The sequence below is a fragment of the Erpetoichthys calabaricus genome, chromosome 1 (genome assembly GCF_900747795.2).
Source record: "Erpetoichthys calabaricus chromosome 1, fErpCal1.3, whole genome shotgun sequence".
NCBI lineage: Eukaryota > Metazoa > Chordata > Cladistia > Polypteriformes > Polypteridae > Erpetoichthys > Erpetoichthys calabaricus.
The window spans coordinates 130,751,539-130,772,730 of record NC_041394.2 but is presented as its reverse complement, the minus strand read 5'-3'; the positions used below and the strand labels follow the sequence as shown (position 1 = coordinate 130,772,730).

Below are 21,192 nucleotides of genomic sequence, written 5' to 3'. Positions count from 1 at the left end.
CCTGATAAAGTGGATGGAAAACCAGGAAAGTTCTGCTTTGAGTTTTGGTTGGGTCAACAGCATCGGGATTGCAAACATCGGGGGCTAGAAGCCTTGTACATTGGACATGTACTTAGCTTCTCTCATTCATCAGAGACTGGAAGCTTGAGATCAGAGGCCAAGAAACCCCCACTATCGATGCCACTACTTGGAATGGGATGGTGAGTCAGGGTAAGTGTGTCCACTATGGAAGGTGGAGGAAAAATTCATGCCTATTGCTGTGCTCCTCTTTTAACTATAGTTGTTATGCTTTGGTGAAAGTTTAATACACAAATGATTTAAAAAATAACATAGCACTCTCCAATCCATTTAATTCAATCCAGGGCTGCCATAGCCTAACCTCTGGGCACAAGGCAGGAAAGAGCCCTGGACAAGGTGCCAGTCCATCCATTGCAGATCCAGACGGGGGCTTAATAACTTGACCATTTTGTCTTCTGGAGGTGTAGTAGATGTAATAGCAGTAGTAGTATCAGGAGGAAAGCTGACAAAAACACGGAGAGAACATGGAAACTCAAAGATGAGGCATAGGATTTGAAACCAGGGTGCTGGCTCCATGAAGTGGCAGCCATAACCACTACACTATTATGCCAACACAGCACTATCAATGATTTTAATTAATAAAATGTGTACATTAAAATGTTTTTAGTAAACCAAAGCTTCAAGGTTTGTATTAGCTGGGCGGCTAACCCACACAGAGTAGACAGCCTTGATATCAGCAGGACAAAATGGAAAAAAAGTGCTGTTTAAAGGATCATAAAACATTGACAGTTTTCCCCTCAGAGCCCTGGAGGCCATTTTAATCCGAGATGAAAAGAGGTCACCAGTGACTTTGATTTCGGAAAGAGCCACCTTTAATGGGAAGATAGTTTAATTGAATGGGCGATTGTATAATATATTATGTCATAAGACAAAATGTTTTATTTGAAAGACTGCAATGATTGTTCCTTCTTTGATTACCATTGAAGAAGTTTAAATTAAGAACTAACTGATGAATTTTTTAACACAAAAGCAAATTTAGCCAAGTTGTCCTTTCAGGCGTTAAAATGGTGCCAGTTACATAAGGGGATGCAGCTACATTATTAAATCTGTTAAACTGTGAGTTAGATTTTTATTACAGCTACAGCTGGGCCTTGCTGTAATTCTTGTCCCATGGTCATACTTCGACTGCCTGTCTTTGCAGAAGGTGAGGCAGCACAGCCTTCAGTGATCTGACAGGACTGCAGTGGCTTAGATTTGCGGCTGCTGCAGGATTCGTCTGCTTAGCCTTAATTGCGTGCGCCAGAGGGGCTCTCAAGATGTGCTTCTATAGGAGCAATAGTTGGCTTGGCCAGTGTTCTAAAATGAATGGAGAGATTTGGGGAAACTACACCCTATGCAAGAAAAAAAAACATTTAGAACATTTGAAAAATGTCCACTTTTACAGTTTTTGAAATGTGTTAAGCTTTATAAGGCTGCAATGGCACAGTGAGAAAAGCTTCACAAACCCAGCTGGTGCATGTGGAGGTTGCACATTCTTCCGGCGTCTGTGTGAGTTTTCTTATAAGTTCTGCAGAGATGTGCAGGGTTGGTTCATTGGTGATTCCAAATTCAGTTTATAGTAAATGCATGAGTGGGCCCTTCGGAGGACTGATGGCATATTTCCTCTCTTGTGCTTTGTATTGGTGAGATAGATTTTGGATTCCAGTGACTCTGAACTGCTTTAAACAGGTTCGAGAATGAATGACTTTGTAAATCTTATCGAACCATTCAACTCTTTTCTTTCTCACTGTTTCAATTATGAGGTATAGAGAACTGAAGCCTTTCCTTCCAGGAAGAGGAAAAAGACAACAACTCGCTGTGCACGGGTAGCACACTCAAAAACAGCCACACAGTGTTTTTCATACTGATCATCAGCTTGATGGAATGCCATTGAATTATGGGAAGAAACCAGAGGCCCTAGTGACAGCAGACAGGAACACCATTAACTCTTTGAGGGCTAGGTATTTTTTCCAAAAAAACTCAGTTTTCTGAAAAGCACACAATTCAATGGTTTCACATATAAATCAACATAAAATGTCTGTTGCCATGTGCTGTGGCTGCTGTTGGCGCATGTTTGGCATCTCTGGCAGCAGTGGCTGCATGGTGGTCTGGCTGCCTTCGCACAGCAGGTGGGTGGCAGTGGCGGGCGCAGTGTGACACAATATGGTTTGTACCTCCAGTGGTGGTCCTCCCAGGCGAATGTTGCTGTAGGCGCATCAGCTACACGAATGTGTTCAGCACCATGATCAGTTGGGGACCAATCCGATGATGCTGGTACCACACTTTCATTTTCGATATCTATTTCCAATGCAAACTCGCAGTCCAACAAGTCAGAGTCCTGTTCAACGAAATTACGTAAAACGTCCACGGAGTATTTTAGTTTACACATTCACTTTAGTCTCTCACCAAATGTTGATGCCATTTTAGAGGTTGTTAGCTCTTCACTATTCACGCACGCACAGGTATTCGAGGTTAAACCACCAAAGCTGTAACTTTCCTTCTAGCAAAAAGAGTCGAACTGAAAGGTAACGGTGAATTTTGTTGCAGTTTACAGCTGATTACCATCCTCTATCCCTGAAGTTTGACAAAAGTCGACATCAGCCCTGAAAGAGTTAAGACAGTATACTTGTCTCAGACTTCACAATAAATTTTTACACTGCTGCATGGCACACACTTTGCACTAATAGTCAGTTTTGGGTTGGGTAGGGGCAGACCCCATAGGGGGTCAACAGGTAGAAGGTAGGAACCAACCCTGGATGGGGTGTCTCAATACACACTACCAAATGAATTCCTATAAAAAGCATAGGTAGATTGATAAGTATAAAGATTGGTACTTATTATTTGACTGAAACCTTTATCCAAGGTGACTTACAACATTTGAGAAATACAATTGGTTACATTTATTTATTTATTTTCAAATGGAGCATGGGTAGGTGAAGTGAATTGTGGTCACACAGTGTCAGTAGCAGGATTTGAACCCACAAGCCTTAACCACTACCTCACACTGTGTGCTAATTAATACATTTTGGAGGGTCTACTGAGTCACTGCATGACCCTAAATGACTTAACACGGAATGCATAATTGCCTCTTCCCATTGTGCCCATCTTCATCCAAACCATTTACAATATCCACACTGGTACAGGGACAATATATCTTTATATGACTATATATATTTACTTTATGAAAATCTATAGGTCTTGCTCTTATTTAATAGTTTGCAGTTTATTTTTGCTGTTTTGTACAATGTTTTAATGTTCTGTGTTGCTGGTGGATCAAGTTACTCTTTTCTTCAGGAATACCAAATCATCTAAATTCAGTTATTGAAGCTGGAAAGAAACCTGAGCAGTTTTAATTCCTGAAGGACCATTGTTTTGTAAGGTAATGTCTATTGCCAGTCACCTAAAAAATTGTACTGAAGAACAATGTCTAACAGTGCAAGAGACCATTTTGCTTGGAAGGTATAATTTTAAAAAGAGAAATCAGAAATGAAATGAGTCCTGGAACATGAGGTATTGTGAGAGAAACTAGCATTTGGCAAAATTTTAAAGCCTGGGAAACATTACACACCTAAAAAACATTGACAAGCTTCAGAACTGTGCGATCACTTGGAAAATGCAGTTTAAAGTTTAAAAGTGCAAAGTATTTCAAGTGAGCAACTGGAGCATCAATTGTAAATGTGAAATGGGAGATATTGTTCTAAAGGAAGCAACCTCTGAAAAGAATTTAGAGGTTTACATTGACACAATGTACAGAAGTCATTAAAAAGGCAAATAAAATGTTAGGTTATACCATGAAAACGTTTGAATATAAATTGAAGGACGTTACGCTCAGACAATATAACACAATACTGAGATAACATTTGGGGTATTGTTTGCAGTTCTAGTCATCACATCACAAAAATGACATAGCAGCACTTGAAGCTGTGCAAAGCAACCGAGTGCATTCCACGACTTAATGACGTGGTGCTTTCACAGGCTCAGAGAATTAAACCTGTTTAGTCTTGAGCCGAGGAGACCGCATGGGGACATAATCCAGGTCTTCAGATTTCTGAAAGGCATATTGATTAGGTAGATTCAGAAGAATTATTTCAACTTAAGGGTAAATCGCGTATTCGCTGACACCAGTTGAAATTACAGGGAAGGGCCTTTAAGACTAAAGCTAGGAAGCACTATTTCACGCAAAGAGTTGTGGGAATCCAGAACAAACTACGGGGCCCTTGATTTGATGCACAAACCTTGACAACCTTTAATATCTGGATGAGACATTGGGACAGCTTAGCTACTAGCTAAATAAACAACCTTGATGGACTGAAGGGTCTCCTTTCATTTGTCAGTACCTTATGTTCTTAATATTTACTGCCACTAATAAATTAAAGAATAGTTAGAATTTGTTCTACTGAATCAACAAACATATGTTAATTTTCCCAGCCCTCACTCATAAATTTTCCTCCTAATTTTGATCCTAGTTACAAAGGCCAGAGGTCTATCCAAGCAACATGAAGCACTTTATAAGGCTCGGCTCTAAATGGGATGCCAGTCTGTATTTGAGCACACTCAGTCATAAAACCAAATTCTCCTTCAAAGGGTTTATTTAGAGTTACCTGTACAAATTAAACCAAAATACCTAGAGATGGGAAAAATTTGCAAAGTCTACATACTGTAGATCTGAACTTTAAGTAACAGGAATTGTGAGTTAGCACCCAAACTGTGCCTTCCAACTAGAAACCACTTTATTTTGGAATGACCCATTCAGATGATAATTTTCTTAGTCATGCAAGTGATTGTTCAGTTGAAGTGTACCTAGAAGCACCAAGCAGCTGTCTCAGGATGGTGCTTAAACCTTAGGCTGTTGCTAGTCTGTAGTAGTTGAGGTGACTCCATTGCTATTGTTATGCCTGATGCTATGAGACAATTGATATATGGCGCCTTTGTAAATGTCATAGTAAGTAGAATATTATGCAAAGTATATATTTGTCATTTAGAATCTTAAAAAAAAAACTGGAACAAAAACCCTGAAAATTTGGAGCTAACTAACTAAACGCCTTTGCTTGAAAACAAACGATTTGTAATCTCACGGACATTGATAATAGTATCATAGACATGGCCCTGGTAAACTAATTGGGTTTGTAAAGATCTGAACCAGAAATTTGGATCACAAATTCTCCCACCCTGTACCTTTGAGGTATAATCCCTTTAAAAAAACAAAAAACAAATAAAGAAACAAAGAAACAGGACCACTTAGCGGTTTTCAGGTTTTTATTGACATCTTGCCACAGACACTCCAACTGCACTATTTGTCTTTGCTGATGACTGCCACAGTTTGTGTGGATTGCTACTACTTATGCAGACTGGCACATAGCTTGAACTCACAAAGATAACCATGCTTAATCTTTTTTGTTTTGTTTTGTTTTAATGAGCAATTCAACAGGGATCTCTGCAAGCATTGTGGGGTAATTCTAATAGATTGAAGAATTTTTTTCCATCTTTTTTGCATAGACAAAAACAAAGTGCCACCTCTTACAGGTGAAGTGGTGCAGAGTGAGTTGTCAATTTATTTGGCCACATTTTCCACCAGATCCCTGGTTACTTCTTGCTGCAGGCTTATTTCTTCTTCTCACTCTTTTCTTCTTTCACTTCATCTTCACCTTTTTTCTTGCTGTCCTCCTTATCCTCTTCCTCCTCTCCTGCTTCCTCTTTTTCTTCCCCTTCTTCTTCTCCTCCTTCTTCTTCACCTTCGCCATCTTCTTTTCCTTCATCCTCTGCTTCTGCCTCTTCTTCACCTGCTTCAGCTTCTTCTTCAACTTCACCTTCAGCCTCTTCCTCACCACCTTGGCAATATAATGAGATTAAACACATAAAGTGAATAATGACTGCTGGATATCATCATCATAAAACAATAAAAACATAAAATGGCTTAATTATACATTTATAAATAATGTATATTGTTAAGCATTTTACTTAGTAGTTTACTCTGTTTCAAGATTATGTCTTGGCACAGCTTATTCTAGCAACATTCTGGTCAAGGGGAGTTCACCGTCTGCATAGAATATCTTTGCTTATCTGACATTCTGAAGTGATCACCTAACATGGAGAATTTTTATTTTATTTGGGAGGTAAACAAATATATTTTTGTAGCCAAGAAAATGTCTCAAAAGTACAAATGAATATCATTGGCCTTGTTTGGGGCTTTGCCCCCCTCAGAAAAAAAGTAGGGTCTGACATCACCTCCTCAAGTTAACACATAGCCATAAGGTTTAAGGTTAATCAGTGATTCTACTCACCTTTTATGAGTATTCTAATGGCCTTGTTCTCTGTAACTTCAAAGCTTTATATGCAGTGGCAGATTAAATTATGGCACTGCTCACTAGAGCCTCATTTCTTTATAGTTGTCATTTTTCTGATTTTTGTGGTTTATTTCCCTGCTAAAATGATGAATTATACTGTTCATGCACAAGGCATTTATTATTATTATTACACTGGTCTGCATCAAACTACTCCAATGCAAAAAAAGTGGAGTTTTTCTACCACAAACTGTTTCCGTGAGATATCGGATTCAGTGGAAATGCTGTCCTGAAAAATAAATCTACATGTACATGTAGAAGTACATTTTGATTGAAAATGGCAGTTTTCCTTGTTCTTAACTTTAGTTGAAGTGAAACAGCCCAGAATCAAATGTTTGCTACACATTTACTCCTATTATTCCTTCAGAATAGTGAGGAATTTATATTCAGATAGTTAGAAAGATGCCCTTGTATTGTGGAGAAAAGAGAAAGCTGTTTGAATGTTTTTTATAGGAACATAAAAAGTTGGGTTGATCCATCCATATTCTTGACCAGGTAACATGCAAGCAAATGGTAAAAGATTATTGATAAAAAAGCACATGCCACAATTTTTTTGGGAGTACAAAAGCAGAAAATTACAAGGAACTAGTTGAATAGAATTCTACACTCTCATTTGGATTTTTTCCATGAGAACATGGGAGTGGTCTAAGATGAACATGGGTAGAGGCTCCAGAAGGACATCGCTCAAATAGAGAGAGGTTATAGTGGAAAGTGGACTGAACCTATATCAGAAGACATCTGTTGGCCACTTCACTGTGAAACTCCTTCAGAGGATTATTAGAGGAAAGAAATAACTACCAAGTGACTACTTTTAGTTAGTAATAATTATATTTAAAACAATTATATATGTAATTTAGAATTTTTCAAGTTTAGATAATTTGTAAAACATTGTATTTCTTTACAACAATGTTTTTTTTCATTCAGCTCTCAAAAACTGTGCGTAATAAAGTAATTCTGTTGCCAGGTTTGGATTCAACACTCTCATATCTATAAAGAACACCTTCAATTCTTTTAGGCCAGTGTAATAATAATAATAATAATAATAATAATAATAATAATAATAATAATAATAATAATAATAATAATTTTATTGTCATTATTGTTATTGTATTTATTTGCCATTGTCAATATGCTGGCCAGGGTTATTTGGAGCCATAATTTTTTCTGCCCTTTATTTAATAAGTTATTTGACAATTACCGGCTAAATGCCTTATTGCAACACATTGAGTCATGGTTGACCTAAATAAAGGCACAATCATCCCTTCTTAACAATGAATTTCAGAATTAATAATGAAAGGTTTTGCAACCCAATGAACTTAAATTAAATTATGTGAATGAGATTATACAGTACAGTGTGCAGGCATGTAATGAGAAGGGCTGAATTGCAGGATCCTGGACAGCAAACGATAAAGGTTTGAGTAAGTCTACAAAACGAGCTTTACAACAGTAGTAAAATATTGATCAGTAAAAGAAAAAGAAAAAAAAAACAAATATTTACCATCTACAATCATTATCTCTGTGTTTAATACTGGCTAGTTATGAAACTCTCCCAACTTTTTCAGTTTGTCAGCATTTTTCCAGGAACTGCTCATAATGCAAATGAAGCCCTGTTTAGCCAAAGCAATATAATTAAACCACTTGAGAGACATTGCTTAAAAATAATTGTAAGTAACTGCAAATAACAAAATGAGCCTTTGGCTGAATAGGCAGAAAAAAAGAAACTAAACTGTTCTTTGATCTTGAATCAAACTCATTAGACAATTTGTTCTTAACAACTGATTGTAAATTGGCCTTTCAGCTACCAATTTACCTAAAACTTCCCACAGGCAGTGTGTGGAAGTGGCTTAGATGTTGACTTGTATGCCACATGGCCACTGGTTCAAACTGTTGTCTTTCTGTTTTAATCCAAACTGAGGACTTTGTCAGGTCAGAATACTAGCCCAGTACATTCCCAAGCCAAATTCATAGCTGTGGTCTGCAAAACTGGAGAAATGTGGAAACCATTTTAAAGTAAATATAAATTATTTTGGGTTGGTGGTACCTATGGAAAGATATACCTATGGAAAGATATAAGAAATAAATTTGCTTTTTGGCTTATTATCTATCCACTTGGTGTCATGAATCATTGCTCTTCAGTGTAAATGTGTGAGAAGATTTAATTAAAAGATTATAAGAGTTACCATGGGGTTACTGATATAAAAAGAAATTGTGTTTAGTAGAACAAGGATGGAAAGTCAACTTAAATACAATCTAACCTGCATTTAGGTTTGCTGTGTGTTTTTGAAGGGTGAAAGATGGGGAGGTTTCAAGTTTAGTTCTCCAATGTCCGTAAGTGTGAGTCTTTTATTAAAAATACAAGATTAAAATCCCCTGGCTAGTCTGATTCTTAAGAGGACCTTCACAACTGCCAAAAGTACAGTCATTTTGCATATACTATAATCTTTTGATTCTTATAAATGAGCAATACTTTCATGATGCTTCAAAGTCAAGTTGAGTGGTCACATTTTAAGAGTATGGACATATATAACCCATAGAATAAAAGTTTCTGTAAAAATTGGAGTAATTTAATACTTGTAAATAATAATCTTGTAAATAAGCAATCCATACAGCAAAAAATTTTAAATGGTGATTATAATGTTATATACTTATGAAAGACAATAAACTCACAAATATCAGACAAGACTGCTGGAATATCTGTGACAAAGTAATGATGGTTCATCTACAAGTGCACTCTACAGTCATGGTAGTAGCAGCAGACCACAAGGATAAAGAAGTGAAGGCTATTTATGAATAGACTGAGTATGTAATGAAAAAATAAAAAGAATATTTGATTATTGCGAGCTACTTCAACAAGGTGGCTGGAATAGGAGGAGTATCTAGCAAACCACAGAAATTTGGCCATGGGGAAAGAAATGACAGTGGAGTGACATAAGTAGACTTTTTAAGAGAAATCAAGGAGGTCTGATCAACACAAGCTTTCAACAAGGAATGAGGAGATTGTAAATAATGGAAGACCCCGAGTAATGTCAGAAGATTTCACATCATTTATATGATGGTGCAATGAAGGTATCAAATCAGCATGAAGAATGTCTGCTCCTTTTCTGGTGCAGATTTCAACCCAGACCATATACCAACTTAATTTAATTAAAGATAAAGATGCAGAAAACACAGAGGAGAAAACTGACAATTAAAGTCAAATACAGAAACCTGAAAGGTGCAGAGTATAGAAAGTTTACTAAAGAGGTAAGAAAAAGTTTATTAAGAAATGACAAGAATATGAATAATGTGATGGAGAAATGATTGAATCTGGAACAAGGAGTCCTGGAAAGTGTGCAGGAAAACACTGGAATTGAGGAGTTAGAAACAATGAAAAAACTTACCATCACAATGGCAAGGTTAGGAAAAGTGGACGATTACTGAAAGTAATAGAGGAAAGACAGCATAGCAGGCTGAATAGAAAATTAAGAAGATAGACAGATGAAGTGAGAGAAAGGTGGTGGGATGACAGAGAATTTGAAAAAATAAACAGGCCTACAAGAAATAATGCTTTGTACCAAAATGTCAGAGAACTTAAGATAGTGAAAAATAGAAACAAAAAATCACGAAGGAGTATTATTGATGAAGATTAAATATATTCAAAATGCCATTTTGGAGAATTATATGGAAATGATGAAATTAGTAATTAGTTTGGCAAAAAGAAGAGAACTAGAGCTCAGTTAAGACGAGAACTGTTTCAAGAAAAGGTAACTGAAGCTCTGAAGCATTTCATAGAGGAGGATGAGGAATTAATTGAATGAATTCCATCTAAAATGCTGAAAATAATAGGAACAGAAGGAGAGAATGAATTAGTAGGCCTGAGTAATAATATTTTTTGAAAGGAATGTTGCCAGACGACCTTTTGAACAACATTATAATACCTATGGAAAAGAAGTTATATATATTAAAGAAGCAAAATTTGGTAAAATGTGAGAACCATCACATACAGTAGTCAACTTGTCTCAAACGTTATATTGAAGGCAAAAAAAACAAAAGAATAGAGAAGAAGGTGGACAAATACATCAAAAGATGCCAGTTTAGATTCTGAAGAGTGACAAGAATAGAAAATGAATTAGCAATATTGAGAATCATCAGTGAGTGATGTCTGTCTAATTTTGTTGATGACAAGAATGTTTTTGACAGTGTAGATTGGATCCAAATGATTAATCACTTAAATGTTTATATAGATTGGAAATACTGAAGACTGAAGTAAGCACTGTACTGTATATGGGATGACCTACAAGGGTGAAGCTTGGTAAATAAACAACACAACCTTGTTCACTAGAGGAGAAGTTAGACAAGGTTGTCTTTTCTCATAATGACTTTTCAATGATTCTGCAGAAGCAATTGAGAGTAAAGGACTATAGAATGTGCAGCACTTGAAGTGGAAACACATATACGTTGACACTCTCTGTTTTAATCTGCTTCGTGGTCCTCCTTCCAATGCATAACCAATTTTACATGTTATATTAATTGAGCTGGGTACGCTGGTTACCCCTTAAAATTTTGAGCAAGATGATATAACTACATTAGATCTGAGGGCAGTGAGCTCCCCATGAGAAGTGTAGGAGCGGACAGAGTCATGATGAGATAAGAGAGATAACTGATGGCTGTAACATGTACTTATGAATTACAGACTGCTATGAGGTATCATTGAAGTGAGGTTTGTGAGGAAAAAGTCATGAAGAACACAAAGAAGTATGCCTGGACAATAATATAGAGATTACAGAATGTACTGAAGTGTGAAAGGGGAAGTGAAAGATAGAAAAAGTTGTAGATGGCATTCTATGACAAGAACCTACTTATGGACAGAAACCTAATAAATGAATGACATGAGTAACAAAATGTGTAGGTGGTCAGTTCTGATGAATTCTGTTTCAAATATTCCTATTTATTTCATTTTATTCTCAAGGTCACAGATGTGTGGATCTTATTTAAGCAAAAAAGCAGGAAACAGCCATGGATATAATGTCGATCCGTTGTAAAACCCACTCACACACACACAGCACCACTCCTACTCAATCTGGGGTCAAAGTGGAAGTACAAATCAGCCTAACCAACATGTTTTTGAGTGTGTGGAAGGAAGACGTGACCACTCAGAAGGTAAAAAAGAATGAGAAAGAGAATGTGCAGATACCATTCACATAATGACCAAGTGCTGGATTTGAACCCAAAACCTGGATAAGCACTGCATCACCATTTCACACATTAAATACTGTAACTCCTACATATGCACTTCAGTTTCCAATTGCCACTGGATTGTGTAGAACACAGTTCTTTCTAACATTTTTTTTTTTGCAATTACTCTAAATGAAAGGCCTACACTTCTAAGGGTAATAATGCTCTGTCTCATTTAATTTGTTAATTGCCGTCTTCCTAAGATTATCACTGAAATATTTTCTAAGTAGTACTTCAGAGGGTGTAGTAACACAGTCTGTTCCAACTCTGCTTTAAGACTGTCAGAGGTTTTTACGTAATCAACAGAAGTTGGGACATCTATGCAAATTGTTTGCTTCAACTTTGAAGGCTTAATTTACTTTAATTGCTGCAGGACATCTGAAGGTTGTAAATATTAGTTGTTCCCTGAAGAAGGCCCACATTTGTAAAATTCTGATATTTCCTTTTGTTAGTCTTTTCTAACATAAATTTTAAATTTAAACTCTCCGAGTTTACTGCTCAGCTTTTCACCATTTTAGGTCATTCACTTAATTTCACCTGATTAAATTTGAAGAAAAATTGAGGTTTTCTAAAACTTTTGACCAGTAGTGTATATATATATATATATATATATATATATATATATATATATATATATATATATATATATATATATATGAGGGGGTACCCAAAAATAACCGGAATCTGTACCTGGCACGCAATCTAGACGTATTTGCGAATTTCACTGCTAGATGTAGCACACTTACAGTATTCTGTGGCAGTCTGCCAAGTGGCGTTGCTCTGTATAGTTCATACGCCATTCCATGTCGGTTTTTCTTGGTACTTATTAAACGTGTTCTGCGATTTTTGTGATGGGTCATCATAAAGAACAGCGAGTCTGCGTTAAAATTTTATTTTCTGTTATGGAAAACAGCTGCTGAAACTGTAGTGATGCTTGAAACTGCTTTTAAAGAGGAAGCGTTAAGTAAAACACAGGTCTACGAGTGGTTTTCGCATTTCAAACGAGGGGAAATGTCACCCAATCTTGCTCCGTGCGACTTTTTCTTGTTCCCGCATATGAAACAGGAACTCAAAGGAAAGCATTTTTGCACTGTGGAGGAAGTCAAAAAAAAAAATTGGACAACATTCCTCTTCAGCAGTTCCAAAAATGTTTCCAACAGTGGGAAAAAAGTCGGGACAAATGCATTCATTCACATGGAGAGTACTTTGAAAGTGAGAGTAAAGTTTCAGAAAGTAAAAATTATTAAAACAATTTTTCTTTCTGGTGGCGCAGTGGTAGCTCTGCTGCCTCGCAGTAAGGAGACCTGGGTTCACTTCCCGGGTCCTCCCTGTGTTCTTGCATGTTCTCCCCATGTCTACGTGGGTTTCCTCCGTGTTCCTACCACAGTCCAAAGACATGCAGGTTAGGTGGACTGGCGACTCTAAGTTGTCCCTAGTGTGTGCTTGGTGTGTGTGTGTGTCCTGCGGTGGGCTGGCGCCCTACCCGGGATTTGTTTCCTGCCTTGCACCCTGTGTTGGCTGGGATTGGCTCCAGCAGACCCCCGTGACCCTGTAGTTAGGATATAGTGGGTTGGATGGAGGGATTTTTTTTTCCAATTCTAGTTATTTTTGGGTACCCCTCGTATATTTTATATATTTTTATTTTGCATATTAAAAACACTAATTGAGATAAGCAGGGAGTTGCCTATATCTGACTTTTTTCCTACCTTCCTCTTCTTCTGCTTCTTCTTCTTCTTCTCCAGCAGCCTCCTCTCCCTCTGCCTCTCCCTCTTCCCCTTCTCCTTCTTCAGACTCTGGGGGTTCTGCTTCAGCCTCCTCTGCCTTACTTGCTTGGATTGCTTCCTCAACTTGAGGGACATGGCTGTGACTGATGTATGAAGAGGTAAAGAGTCGACTGCTCATCATGTAGGGAGCAGAACTTTGTGAGGAGTAGACTGAGCGGCTGTAAAGTGGAGGAGTGCTCTGTGCGTATCCAGAAACCATGCCACTGACACTGAAGCGTGTCTCTTCACCTTCTAGGAGTTTTCTGAGAGGGCAGGTTGAAGTTATCAAATGAAAGGGCAAGGAAAAAGGTGAAAGAGAGAGAAACAATGAAGATAAATCAGAGAGATGCATAATCTGCCCAAATAACTCTTAAATAATGAGACCCTGAACTTGTCTTACAACAATTTAGGACTGGAAACTATTCATAAGCATGAACACTTACAACTGAAGGTGCCAAAGTGGTTCTTCAGAGCAATATCACAGAGGAAACATTTTAGGTTCCCAAAAGACCCATCCACATGAAGGTTCCAGAAAGAATGTTTATTTATTTAGATGCATAATAGGTTCCATACAGTAAATAACCATGAAAAGATGGTAACAGATTTGTGAATAACAGTAAGTCATGATTTTAAAAGGACTCTAACTGCATAACATAGGCTAAGTTCTGGTTTTCTTTATCTGCTAGTGTCCTGCTAGGTAGCCTACCATGCAGTAAAGATTTCAATTTTTTCTGCATATTAGGAAGTTTTTCAAAGCCCAAAGAACCAACTTCATATGCAAAGAACTCTTCTCAGAATGAAGCAGCTCTTTGTTATGTTCCTTGAGGAACCACGCAATCTATTAAAGTGCCATTAAAGGACTGTTATTTTAATAAATGTGTGGTACAGTAACAAATCGCAAATTATATAGGAAAGCTGCAAAATCTGCGCACATGAATATGAATGATATGTAGAAATTGACAGGCATTGAGTTTCCTCTTTCGTAATCATTTAAATTAACAGTTTAAGCATTTTAATTATTTTGTTCAAACATAAAGTGGTTGCGCTCTCCAAAAAGCTGAGTAGTTCAATGTTGACCTCTAGATAATTTTAGCGTCTGTTTCCCCATGGCACAGTACGGAATCAGATAAGGATTTGATTCTTTTAAAAACTGAAGGTTATTAGCATTGTGAATCAGTTTTTAAATAATTACAAATGGGTGTTGTTTCACCACAGCAGAAATAAAAGTTACAGAAGGCAATTATAAGCTCTGAAGAAGCAGTGACTTCCTAAGATAGCCTTTAAAAAAGCAATGAAATTAAACTAATGATCTAACAACTTTGTCACCCACAGTGGGAACCCAATGTGAGCGGAAACTGTAAGTAAAAAAAGGTTACTAAAGTACCACATTATAGCATCTGAAAAGCAAACAAAGCATGCAACAAATAGATTAATAAAGAAAATCGCAATTAAAGTTCCATCAGGAATATTTACCTTTGATTTTAATGCATCTATATTATGCAACAGAAGCTAAAAGCTGTGGTTACATATGAAAAATTAAACAAGAAATTATGAATGCATAATGGGCATCACATGAAAATGTTAACACGAAATAAATGTTTACTCTTTATTTTGTAAAGTACATTTTAAAAAGCATCACTTAGTACATGTCAGTGTGAAGGGGCAGCCTTAGCATTTAAGTAGCTGTATTGATTTATTTGATATATATAATTTTTAATGTGAAAGCAAATCATGTTGTCCTCGACCAAACACACCATTACACAATCTGCACACTTCAGTCTCTTGAGAAGTATTTTTATTCCCATTGTTTGATTCTCAGCTACATGTAAAATTCCTTAAGGGCAAAATTAGACACATTATTCTCTGATTTAAGTAACCAATCAATTGTTTAATTCTTAATGGATTCTATTAATCGTTTTTTTTGTTGCTACCATGGTAGCAAATAATTTCATTAAGCAAAAAAAGATGCGGATTCGCCTTTGCAATATAATTAAAACAATCAAATGTACCTTCATTATACAAAGCCGTTATCTCCTAGGGCTTTTACTAGATTAATGCAGACAAAATGTCGCTAAACTAACAAACGGCTCTGTATAGTTTATTACATGACTCTTTTTAGGCTGTAAAGTTGGGTATCGTAAAAAAATACTGAGATAGGCCTATTGCTTAAATTAAGTGAAAAAATTAAGATGGTCAGGCTTAACAAAAGCAAGTAATTAATCATAAAATGGTTGGTTAGTTCTCATAAAATGATTGGTTACTTTTCAGACAAGCTAAAAGTCAATCAGGGTCACATGCAGAGGGTTTAGAGGGGCATGGCTCATCTCGAGACCAACCCTGGAGTTCATGGGATGAACCCTCACATTCTAAGTGGGCAAATTTCAAATAAGTCTAACATGCATGTCTATAGGATGTAGGAGAAAACTGGAGTACTCTAAAAACAAATCCAGTAAAACTATACTATATTAACCTTATTTTTTCACAGTAAAAAAGTTGTAATACAATAAACATATTAATATATATATATATATATGTTTATTTATTATAATAAACAGACAGAGGAGCAGCTTCAGCGACAGACTGCTGTCAATGTCCTGCTCCACTGACAGAGATCGTTCCTCCCCCACACTATGCGACTTTTCAATTCCAAGGGGGTAAACGTTAACATTATACAAAGTTATTGTCTGTTTTACCTGCATTTTTTATCACTCTTTAATTTAATATTGGTTCTTTATCAGTATGCTGCTGCTGGAGTATGTGAATTTCTCCTTGGGATTAATAAAGTATCTATCTATCTATCTATCTATCTATCTATCTATCTATCTATCTATCTATCTATCTATCTATCTATCTATCTATCTATCTATCTATCTATAAACAGTTAAAATAATGATACTAAATAGATAAATGTAAATTTACATTTAAGCAGTGTTTTCAGCTGTCAACATCAGTTAATTGTTTCAATCTGCAAGACTATTCTATGGATAATTGTTGCCTGGCCGTTAGCTTAGAATGGTACAGAATTCAAAATTTGCATAAAGGTAGTACATTTGCATAAGGGAACGCCCCCTTTGCAGTAAAGCTGTAAATTTGTCCATCAAAAAAATATATTTTTAAACTGAAAAAAAAAAAATTAAATGATAATTATCTAAATAATTTTTCAGTGTGATCTGAATGTTTGCTGCGGTTATGGAAGCTACTTTATGTTATTTTCGAAATACTGGATAAAATGTGGCTCACCCTATACCAGAAAAGCAACATATCCTTCTCCATTAAACAGCGTGACTTGCTTTCTATAAATATTGGATTAGAGTCAATGACTAAAATAACAGCCTGCTGACTGTTTTTAATCTGTTACAAATGTTAATTGTTGTTGACTTATACAGATAAATTGTAGATATATTATTATTTAAAATGACATCAACAAACTATTTAGCATGAGTTGTTTTGATTGGACATTATTGTAAGGTGTAATTTAAAACCAGGATGAAAGTTTAATTTAACACTAATTATGATAAAATTATCATGTTTAACTGCATGAACCAACTACTGGTCTTTGCTCCTGACACTTGTTTGATGGAGAAGTGATTGGCAGTTCAGCTGTCTAGTTATTTAACCGTTACGTTACGGACAAAATTTTTTAGAGTGGTATGGAGGAAAAAAGAAGACAGTTCTGTGAGAACGTGAAAAATGCTCAAGAACGGCACAAGATTTCAACGCTGGACTGTCACTCCCGCTATCAGGCCTGTTTAATATAAAATGTTTTTCACGCAGAGAAAGAAAGATTTTTTTAATTGCCTAAAAATATTTTTAACTCGTCGCATTTCTTAAATAAGCAAAGCGTGGAGCTGATCATTCACAAAGTTTGCTTTGTCACATAATCAATCATTCACTTTCTACCGCGAAAAACAAGGCGGTAAAACTGGGGGGAAATTCGAACTTAAATTGATTCAGCATTAATAAAAATAAACTTGCAGCACAGTCAATGATTCGGACTCTTTAGCAACTCTTTTCACTACCGGTGCGCCCACAGCTGTTGAATTTTACTAATACCCGCGATGGTAAGCCAAACCCTTCTTACTTATTATTCATTTTTAATATTATTTTCATTGACTTCCTACATTTGGGCTTCGTGTTACTGCTATAATTTCACGCTGTAGCGAAGCATCAAACTATAATTCTTTTCTCATTACAACATCTGTGTGTGCGCTACTGTGGACCGAACTCTAAAGCGCAGGAGTGAATGGCTTTACTGTCTGACAAGGCGAATCGCCACTTGTTATCTGACCAACTTACCTGTAAGCCGCAATTTCAATGTCCAGTGCCATTTTAACATTGAGCAGGTCCTGGTACTCTTTCAAATAACGAGCCATCTCATTCTTAGTGTTTCTCAGCTCGTCCTCCAGCTGGCTGATGGTGTCCTTTACAAAGAAAGAAAGAAAGAAAGAAAGAAAGAAAGAAAGAAAGAAAGAAAGAAAGAAAGAAAGAAAGAAATTAAAATTTGAATTCTTAGTTCAATTCTTATAAAGCACTTCAATGTAAAACATCACGGCACTATTCACTATTATAAATATATTCGCCTATATTCAAGTATTTCATTTAATTGTCTCGCATTCATGGTGTAAATTCGCGTCGCAGGGAGCCGGGGCTTATCTCGACAGAATGGGATAAAGCCATCACGCACAGAATCATGCATAAACACAAACCGAACTCCAGTTTTCTAATTAGGCATATTTTTGGAATTTGGACGAAAAATTATAGCACCTTGTGAGAAGCCTGCAGGAAAACCTGAAGATAATGTAAACTCTGGGCGAACAGTATGAGTCGTATTCACGAGCTGTAAGGCGCCAACGCTAACCACTGCGCCACCAGTCAATTGCAACAACATGAACCTTTAGAAACACACACAACCGATCGATCAAAAAGGATTTGAGCCTTACCCTGAAAGGTGCCTCCACAACACTGACTTTACTTTCTAAGCGGCCAAGGATTAACTCGCTAAAATTCGTGAATTACGAGCTTCCATCATTGTGTTGTGTGTTTCGTGCTTCAGAAACAACTGAAAACGAATGTTGAAAACTGCAAAATCAAGCATCGTACTGTCCCTTTTATGCGACACCGTCGATGACCTAGCGATACTTGATTGAGCATTTTTTTAACATCCGTGTTCAGTTTGTTCTGAAACGCGAAACGCTCCAGATCACAATGATGGAAACTGTTAATTCTTATATTTTAACGCACAGGAGCTGAATTGATGCTAACATCTGTAATGTTGGATGTTAAATTAAGTTCCGGGCTCAAAACATTTTGATTTCCTTCCATAAATGAAATAAGACGTCTTCAATAAAAATGTATTTTTAATGCATGCATTAAAATGTGTGACCGCCGTAAATCATCTGTAGTTAGCGCAGCACTCTGGGAATACTCACCGGCTGAATACATATAATTATTTTTACGCCTGCATTTATTCATTTGTCCATTCATTCATCTTCTGCAGTTTGAATGGATATATTCACAAATTCGTCTATTTTCTAACCCTACAGATTTAAGGAGAGCCGCAGTCATTACCAGAATCAATGGGCGCAAGACAGGAACTGCTCCTGGGCGAGACGCCGGTTCATGACATGGGCACATTTACTGTACAATCACCCCGTATGTTAAATTTACAGATGAATAAACACGATGATAGAGCACATTCCAGCAGATACCCCAGCTCATTTAAACCCGGCAAATATGGACTTCATAACGAAAGATGCAGCTTGTCTTTGGGTTGTAGGAGGAAAGAACATTCAATCTATAACTTAGAAATCACCCAGCAAGCTTGTAATGAAACATCAGCGTTCAGAAGATAATGGTTTGATGGATACCGTTAACTTCTTCACGGCAAACCAGCTGTTGCTCAGTGCTGTCGCCACACTTTAATTTCTTGTATTTGAACAATTTACTTCATTATTTCGATATTCGTGACGAATCTCTATTTCACCTTCAGTCGTTGCACTCGTTATTCAAAATATTTTATTAAAGTGAGTTTATATCGGCTAAACGTCTGATGCCGCCTTAAAAAATCTTAATTTGATTCACACATTTCTTTTTGCCTTATTACTGTTCTCCTTTCAATACTCCTCAAGTGTCTAAAACTGTTATTTCTTACTCGAGACTGCGCACCTGTTTAAATCTGGCTAGTGCTGATTTCTTTTGAGCTTTCTTTTTTCCAGAGGAGCTGTTTCTACTGTTCTTTCTCTCAATTATGTCATAAATTGAGATATAATAAAGCACGGTGATCAATAATAATAATAAGTGCCCTGCGATCTCCTGGTACCCCGTTGGGTCCGGTGCTGTCAGTATAAACGCAGGTCGCTGCGACCTTGACAGGTTCGAGAATGGAAGGGTTTATAACAATGAGTGACAGAGAATATTCTGTGAGGTATCCTGCAGCGAGCACCCTGCAGATAAACTTTTAGGCGCTTATCTATCGTACCATAAAGCAATGCGCTCTTAACCCTTTGGGATTTGAAGCGGCTTCGTTTAAGTTACATCAGCCGATCTATATGTTCTTGCCCCTCTTTCCCAGCTTACCTGTAGGGCGGCAATCTCCCCATTCTGCTTCTCTTCCAGATCCTGGAGCTGCTTCTCCATGGCTTCGTTCATGCCGCGACAGGCTTCGATCTCCAGGTTCCTGGACTTCAGCTGCCTGCGGTATTCGCTCACCTCGTCTTTTGCTACGCGCACTGCGTCGGTATTCTTCACGGCGTTTTCTGTCAACACGGTGAACTTACTTTTGAACCACTCTTCTGCCGAAAGCATGTTCTTCGCCGCCAACTTCTCGTATTGCATACGAATATCTTTTAGGGCTGCTGAAAGGTCGGGCTTTGCAACATCCATCTCAATAGAGATTTGGGCATATTGAATCTGAGCCTGCAGCTCTGCAATTTCTTCCTCGTGGATTTTTTTCAGGAACGCGATCTCATCCATGAGGGATTCGATGCGCTTCTCCAGCTCGGCACGAGATAAGGCAGACTCATCGGCGGCCTTTCGCACTTCCATCATTCTTCCTTCGGCCTCTTCTCTGTTAAGAACTTCATCTTCGTACTTGCTCTGCAAGTTTCTCAGGGTATCTTCCAGGTTCTCTCTCTCGTGCTGCATTGCCTGCCTCTCGTTCTTGGCTTCATCCACAGCAATGCGGAGGTCTCTGATTTCCTGCTCATAGAGCGCTTTAAGGCGGGATGGCTCCACATGCTTCTGCCTCAACACCAGTAATTCAGCCTCCAGAACCTTATTCTGCTGCTCTAGTTCGTGCACCCGTTCGATGAAGCTCGCGAAGCGGTCGTTCAGCTCCTGTAGCTGTGCCTTCTCTTGTGTGCGAATCGTCTTGAATTCACTGCTAACCTGCGTGGCTTGGGTCAGGTCGAAGTCCACAGCTTGTATGAGAGAAGAGGTGGAGACAGGGGCGTTATAAGAACGTCTCATGGAGACAGAGGAGATGGGTGCCGAGTAGCTAGTGTAGGCTGGTCGAGCACTTCCATAAGAGCTGCGCACACCGGATACGTGAACCCGGGGAGCGATCTCCACATAGCGGCGCTTGTATGTGGAGAAATAGGGGTCGTAGCTGTGGGCGCTCATCGTCAGAGTGAGACCTGGATTCTGCTATGTGAAGGAGTGACAGCGTCAACCCGCATTTATACTTCAAGCAGAGTGTGACGCTGCTGCTGTCTGCATGTCCCAAACGCCACGCCCACCGCAGTCCTCCCAAAGGGAAGCGAACGGTGCGTTAGATCTTGTCTTGGTAACAACGGAGTCAACTTCAGAGAAGCTGAAAT

The 21,192-nt window shown here is 37.7% G+C and overlaps 1 protein-coding gene across 1 annotated transcript; it reads right to left on the bottom strand.

The window, feature by feature from the left end:
- Nucleotides 1-5,295: 5,295 nt before the first annotated feature.
- Nucleotides 5,296-21,036, bottom strand: LOC114655353 (neurofilament light polypeptide-like). Its single transcript, XM_028806272.2, has 4 exons — nucleotides 19,952-21,036; nucleotides 17,672-17,796; nucleotides 13,319-13,638; nucleotides 5,296-5,885 (listed from the first exon to the last, which is right to left on the bottom strand). The coding sequence occupies exons 1-4, from the start codon at nucleotides 20,993-20,995 to the stop codon at nucleotides 5,659-5,661; spliced, it is 1,716 nt and encodes a 571-aa protein (XP_028662105.1). The 5' UTR covers nucleotides 20,996-21,036; the 3' UTR covers nucleotides 5,296-5,658.
- Between the last annotated feature and the right edge of the window lie 156 nt (nucleotides 21,037-21,192).